Source organism: Penaeus monodon, chromosome 6 (assembly GCF_015228065.2).
Source record: "Penaeus monodon isolate SGIC_2016 chromosome 6, NSTDA_Pmon_1, whole genome shotgun sequence".
Classification (NCBI taxonomy): Eukaryota; Metazoa; Arthropoda; class Malacostraca; order Decapoda; family Penaeidae; genus Penaeus; species Penaeus monodon.
This window is the reverse complement of record NC_051391.1, coordinates 37,478,743-37,486,039: the sequence shown is the minus strand read 5'-3', so window position 1 is coordinate 37,486,039 and position 7,297 is coordinate 37,478,743. Positions and strand designations below refer to the sequence as shown.

At 39.3% G+C, this 7,297-nt stretch overlaps 1 protein-coding gene across 1 annotated transcript in view; it reads right to left on the bottom strand.

Annotated features, from left to right (window-relative positions):
• LOC119573979 (mucin-2-like) overlaps nucleotides 1-7,297 on the bottom strand; it is a 22,671-nt gene that overhangs the window by 10,532 nt on the left and 4,842 nt on the right. The window contains exons 3-7 of the mRNA XM_037921078.1: nucleotides 5,407-7,271; nucleotides 4,798-5,352; nucleotides 3,876-4,581; nucleotides 259-562; nucleotides 4-77 (exon numbers count right to left, since the gene is read on the bottom strand). Of these exons, the coding sequence (XP_037777006.1) occupies nucleotides 4-77; nucleotides 259-562; nucleotides 3,876-4,581; nucleotides 4,798-5,352; nucleotides 5,407-7,271 (3,504 nt within the window). The remainder of the gene's footprint in view (nucleotides 1-3; nucleotides 78-258; nucleotides 563-3,875; nucleotides 4,582-4,797; nucleotides 5,353-5,406; nucleotides 7,272-7,297) is intronic.

Below are 7,297 nucleotides of genomic sequence, written 5' to 3'. Positions count from 1 at the left end.
CACCACACTGAGACCCCACAAACCACTTTATCCCTAGTACCACTGTTGCTGTGACATCAGCAGTATTAGCACTGAAGCTGTAACAGCCACTTTAGTCCAAACTACCGCTGAGGCCTAAAAACCAATCTATTCCCTAAAACTACTGAAACTGTGTCATCCACCCCAGTCCTCATTACCAATGAAGCACTAAAAACCACTGAAGGTGTCATAACCACTTCATCCCCTACCAAAGAAATTATGACAAATACTGCAGGTCACACTACCACTGATGCCCCAACAACTATTGAAGATTCAACAACCACTATATCTCCTACTACCACTGAAGCCCTAACAATTACTTCAGTCCCTTTTACCACTGAAGCTGTGAGAACCACTTCAACCTCCTCTACCATTGGGGTTGTAATGACCACTGCTGCCACAACCACTATAATTCCCACTACCAATGATAACCCCAGAATTACTGAAGATGCCACAACTACTGTTATACCAACAACTTTAGCTTCCACTAATACTGATGCCCTACTAACTTCTGCAATTGCCATAACCTCTTCAGCCCTGACAACTCCCGAAGGTCATATTAGTCTATTACAATGTAATTTGTAAATGACTTGTATCTGTGTTTTTTTTATAAGACATTGTGTAAGATATAATTTTTTTTTTGCAAATTCTCCTTAATAAACGGAATTGATAACAATTTTATAATTACAATTAAAGAAATTAAATTTCCATCAATTAATTAACTCTTTCTCGGTCAGTAAATCGAAGAAATTCCTCTCGGGAGAGAAGTGGAATTTAATTATAGTGATAATTAGACTAATGACGAAGATGCCGATAATGAGTTTTCATTATAATGATCACTGTGATGGTGATAATGATATTGATATAATGAAGATAATGATAATTGATATATGATAATTCGTGAGAATGAGAATAGGAAAAATAAAGATGATAATATCGATCATATGAACAAAAACAACATGGATAAAAAAAAACAACAACGATAACAAAACAACAGCCCAAAAAAAAAAAACCCACAAATAAAGGAAATCAGAACAAATAAAAAGCATAAAAATAAACAAACTTCCTTCGAGACACTCGCAGCTCGAAAGCCGGAACCTTAAGGCTGGCGAGGAAAGTTCTCGAAGGATGGCACTCTGACGCATCCGGCGCCCGTTGCGTCATCTCTCAGGCCGGGCTTCGGGGCTCCCTCCGTCCTTGTTTGCGTTTGCGTGCGTTTCTTTTATTGTTTTTTTTGTTTGTTTGTTTACTTGGTTTGCTTTTGATTGTTTGATTTTTTTTGTCCTTGTTTACGTTTGCGTGCGTTTCTTTTATTTGATTTTTTCTGTCCTTCTTTATGTCTACTAGTTTTTGTTTTTATATTTTTTCTGTACTTGTTTCCTTGATTCTATTTTGGTTACTTGATTTTTCTGTACTTGTTTACCTGTTTTTTTTTCTGTCCTTGTTTACGTCTACTTGATATTCTTTTAATTAGTAGTTCTGCCTGTCTTATTCTTGCCTTTTTTTTTTCTTGCGAGGTCCGTGATATAACTTTTTATTATTATTATTATTATTATTATCACTTGTTTACTTGATTTTCTTTTTCTCATTTTCGGATCTGTAGTTTTGTCATATTCTTGCATTTTCTTGAGCTTTCTTGCGAGGTCCGTGATATTCGGTGACGTTTATTTCTTTATTTCATTCATTTATTGCGTTATTTGGGTAAATGTGAATTTAAGATATATAATGATAAATAATGATGTGAATTAATTGATGAATAGACAACTATGGAAATCTTAACATCAGCTACTAACATTTTTGTGTGCTAAATTACCCACGCGTAAACCAGAATCGTTATTATCTTTATGAACAAGAAAGACATAGGAGTCATTTTGGCACATGTGTCCATTTTGATCTATTAACTAAAAATCACGTGGTTGGCGAAGAAACGCCTTGTTGCTAAATATGAGCGTGTTTCTAATTTCTGTTTCCAAAAGCTTTCTCTTCTTTCAGTTTATTATCATGTCCTGCTTACGAAGTGAAAATATTGAATGAAAAAAAAATATCAAAAGTTCATTGAGACAAATATGGAAAATAATAACTGAAAAAATGGTGCATTTGCAGTACAACCCATGAGGTATAATTAGCTCTCTTTGACTAAATTTCTATCAATAGATTTGATTTTCATGAGATTTAATTAGAACGTATCGGTCATATATATATATAATATATATATATATATATATAAAATATATATATTATATATGACCGATACGTTCTAATTAAATCTTCATGAAAATCAAATCTATTGATAGAAATTTAGTCAAAGAGAGCTAATTATACCTCATGGGTTGTACTGCAAATGCACCATTTTTTCAGTTATTATTTTCCATATTTGTCTCAATGAACTTTTGATATTTTTTTTTCATTCAATATTTTCACTTCGTAAGCAGGACATGATAATAAACTGAAAGAAGAGAAAGCTTTTGGAAACAGAAATTAGAAACACGCTCATATTTAGCAACAAGGCGTTTCTTCGCCAACCACGTGATTTTTAGTTAATAGATCAAAATGGACACATGTGCCAAAATGACTCCTATGTCTTTCTTGTTCATAAAGATAATAACGATTCTGGTTTACGCGTGGGTAATTTAGCACACAAAAATGTTAGTAGCTGATGTTAAGATTTCCATAGTTGTCTATTCATCAATTAATTCACATCATTATTTATCATTATATATCTTAAATTCACATTTACCCAAATAACGCAATAAATGAATGAAATAAAGAAATAAACGTCACCGAATATCACGGACCTCGCAAGAAAGCTCAAGAAAAAGCAAGAATATGACAAAACTACAGATCCGATAATGAGAAAAAGAAAATCAAGTAAACAAGTGATAATAATAATAATAATAATAATAAAAAAGTTATATCACGGACCTCGCAAGAAAAATAAGAAAAAAGGCAAGAATAAGACAGGCAGAACTACTAATTAAAAGAATATCAAGTAGACATAAAGAAGGACAGAAAAATCAAATAATAATAAGAAAATCAAGTAGAAGGACAGAAAAAAAATCAAGTAAACAACAGAAAATTTCAAATAATCAAAAGCAAATCAAATAAACAGAAAAAATCGAATAAAAGAAACGCACGCAAACGTAAACAAGGACAAAAAAAATCAAACAATCAAAAGCAAACCAAGTAAACAAACAAACAAACAAAACAATAAAAGAAACGCACGCAAACGCAAACAAGGACGGAGGGAGCCCCGAAGCCCGGCCTGAGAGATGACGCAACGGGCGCCGGATGCGTCAGAGTGCCATCCTTCGAGAACTTTCCTCGCCAGCCTTAAGGTTCCGGCTTTCGAGCTGCGAGTGTCTCGAAGGAAGTTTGTTTATTTTTATGCTTTTTATTTGTTCTGATTTCCTTTATTTGGGGGTTTTTTTTTTTTGGCTGTTGTTTTGTTATCGTTGTTTTTTTTTTATCCATGTTGTTTTTGTTCATATGATCGATATTATCATCTTTATTTTTCCTATTCTCATTCTCACGAATTATCATATATCAATTATCATTATCTTCATTATATCAATATCATTAACACCATCACAGTGATCATTATAATGAAAACTCATTATCGGCATCTTCGTCATTAGTCTAATTATCACTATAATTAAATTCCACTTCTCTCCCGAGAGGAATTTCTTCGATTTACTGACCGAAGAAAGAGTTAATTAATTGATGGAAATTAATTTCTTTAATTGTAATTATAAAATTGTTATCAATTCCGTTTATTAAAGGAGAATTTGCAAAAAAACAGTTATATCTTACACAATGTCTTATAAAAAAAACACAGATACAAGTCATTTACAAATTACTTTGTAATAGACTAATATGACCTTCGGGAGTTGTCAGGGCTGAAGAGGTTATGGCAATTGCAGAAGTTAGTAGGGCATCAGTATTAGTGGAAGCTAAAGTTGTTGGTATAACAGTAGTTGTGGCATCTTCAGTAATTCTGGGGTTGTCATTGGTAGTGGGAATTATAGTGGTTGTGGCAGCAGTGGTCATTACAACCCCAATGGTAGATGAGGTTGAAGTGGTTCTCACAGCTTCAGTGGTAAGAGGGACTGAAGTAATTGTTAGGGCTTCAGTGGTAGTAGGAGATATAGTGGTTGTTGAATCTTCAATAGTTGTTGGGGCATCAGTGGTAGTGTGACCTGCAGTATTTGTCATAATTTCTTTGGTAGGGGATGAAGTGGTTATGACACCTTCAGTGGTTTTTAGTGCTTCATTGGTAATGAGGACTGGGGTGGATGACACAGTTTCAGTAGTTTTAGGGAATAGATTGGTTTTTAGGGCCTCAGCGGTAGTTTGGACTAAAGTGGCTGTTACAGCTTCAGTGCTAATACTGGCTGATGTCACAGCAACAGTGGTACTAGGGGATAAAGTGGTTGTTGGGGTCTCAGTGGGAATAGGTGCTACAATGGTTGTGGCAGTTTCTGTTGTTGTTGGGGCATCAGTGATAGTTGGGGCAATAGTGGTCGTGATAACTTCATTGGTTGTTGGGTTATTGGTTAGTAAGACCTTAGTGGAAGTAGAAGCAATGTATTTGTTGAGGCGTCAGTGGTAGTAGGAACCACAGTAGTTATTCAGCTTCAGTGGTTGGTGGTGCCTCAGTGGTAGTAGGAGCTAAAGTGGTTGTTGCAGCTTCAATGGTTGTTGAGGCCTGAGTGCTAGTAAGGCCAATACTGGTTATGGAAGCTTCAGTGGTAGTTGGGCCTCATCATTAGTGGGAGTTACAGTGGTTGTTGCAGATTCAGTGGTTATTGGGGTGCCAGTGGTAGTAGGAGCTACAATGGTTCCAGTTTGAGTGGTTGTTTGGGCATCAGTGGTAGTAGGAGCAGTGGTTGTTGCAGCTTTAATGGTTGTTGGTACCTCAGTGGCTGTGGTAGCTTGAGTGGTTGTTAAGGCCTCAGTAGTTGTAGGACTTACAACAGTTGAGGCAGCTTTAAAGGTTGCAGCAGTAGTAGGAACTATAGTGGTTGTTGCAGATTCAGTGGTTATTGGGACCTCAGTGACTGTGGTAGCTTCAGTGGTTGTTAAGACCTCAGTGGCAGTAGAAGGTACAGAAATTGTGGCAGCTTCAGTGGTTATTGGGGTCTTAGTGGTAGTATGAGCTACAGTAGTCGTGGCAGCTTCAGTGGTAGTAGGAGATACAGTAGTTGTGGCAGTTTCAGTTGATGTTGGTGCCTCAGTAGTAGTAGAACCTACAGTGGTTGTGACAGGTTCAGTTGTTGGGGCCTCAGTGGTAGTAAACGTTATAGTGGTTGTTGCAATTTCAGTGGTTGTTGGTGCCTCAGTGGTAGTAGGAGCTATAGTGGTTGTGGCAGCTTCAGTGGTTGTAGGCACCTCAGTGATATTAAGAGCTATAGTAGTTGTTCCAGCTTCAGTGGTTCTTGGGGCCTCTGTGGCAGCTTCAGAGGTTGTTGGGGTCTCAGTAATAGTAGGAGCTCCAGTGGTTGTAGGTGCCTCTTCGGTAGTAATAGTAGGAGTTACAACGGCTGTTGCAGCAGTCTCAGTGGTATTAGGAGGTACACTGGTTGTGGCAGCTTCAGTGGTAGTTGGTGCCTCAGTGGTAGTAAGAGCTACAGTGGTTGTGGCTGCTTCAATAGTTGTTGGGGCCTCAGTAGTAATAGGAGCTCCAGTAGTTGTTGCAGCTTCAGTGGGAATTGGTGCCTCAGTGGTGGCTGCTTCAATAGTTGTCGGGGCCTTAGTAGGAGCTACAGTGGTTGTTACCCGTTCAGTGGTTGTGGCAATTTCAGTGGTTGTTTGGGCCTCAGCGGTATGAAAAGCTATGGTACTTGTGGCAGTTTTAGTGATTGATGAGGACTCAAAAGTAGTAGTTGCTACAGTGGTTGTGGGAACTTCAGTGGTTGTTGAGGCCTCAGTGGAAGTTGGAGCTACTGTGATTGTGGCAGTTTCCGTGGTTATTGGGATCTCAATGGTAGTAAGAGTTACAGAGGTTATGGCAGCTTCAATGGTTGATGGAGCCTCAGTGGCAGTAGGAGCTACAGTGGTCATTACAGCATCAGTGGTTGTTGGGGCCTTAGTAGTAGTATTAGCTACAGTGGTCCTTGTAGCTTCTGTGGTTCTTGGTGCCTCAGTAGTAGAAGCAGCTACAGTGGTTGTTGCAGCTTCAGTGGTTGATGGGGCCTCAGTGGTAGCAGGAGCTTCACTGGTTGTTGGTGCCCGATTAGTAGTAGGAACACCAACTGTTGCAGCTTCAGTGGTTGTTGGGGCCTCAGTGGTAGTAGGAGCAACAGTGGTTGTCGCAGCTTCGGAGGCTGTTGGTGCCTCAGTGGTAATAAAAGTTACATTGGTTGTTGCAGCTTCAGTGGCTGTTGGGGCCTCAGTTGTTGTGATAGCTTCAGTGGTTGTTGGTGCCTCAGTGGCAGTAGTGGTTATTGCAACCTCAGTGGTTGTTGGGACCTTAGTAGTAGTAGGAGCTATAGTGGTTGCTGCAGCTTCAGTGGTTGTTGGGGTCTCAGTGATAGAAAGAACTACACTTGTAGCAATTTCAGTAGTTGTTAGGGCCTCAGGGATGGTTGGAGCTATAGTGGTTGTGGCAGTTTCAGTGGTTGTTGGGGCCTCAGTAGTAGGAGCTACAGTGGTTTTGGCAGATTCAGTGGTAGTAAGAGCTAAAGTGGTTTTGGCAGTTATAGTGGTTGGTGTGACTTCAGTAGTAGTAAGAGCTACAGTGGTTTTTATAGCTTCAGATATTGTTGGGGTGTCATTGGTAGTAGGAGCTACAGTGGTTATGACAGCTTCAGTTGTTGGGACCACAGTGGTAGGAAGAGCTACAGTGGTTGCGACAATTTCAATAGTTGTTGATGCCTCATTAGTAGTAGAAGATACTGTGGTTGTGGCAGTTTCAGTGGTTGCTGGAGCCTCAGTGGTAGTAAGAGGTACAGTGGTTGTTCCAGGTTCAGATGCTGGGGTGTCGGTGGTACTAGGAGCTACAGTGGTTATGGGAGCTCCAGTGCTTATTAATGCCTCAGTTGTAGTAGGAGCTATAGTAAATGTGGCAGTTTTAATGGTCGTAGTACTTGCTGTGGCAACTTCAGTGGTTGTTGGGACCTCAGGGGTAGTTGGAGCGATAGTGGTTGTGACAGTTTCAGTGGTTGTTGGGCCCTCAGTAGTAGGAGCTACAGTGGTTGTGGCAGCATCAACTGTTGTTGATGTCTCAGTGGTAGTAAAAGCTACAGTGGTTATGGCTGTGGTTGTTGGGGCCTCAGTAGTA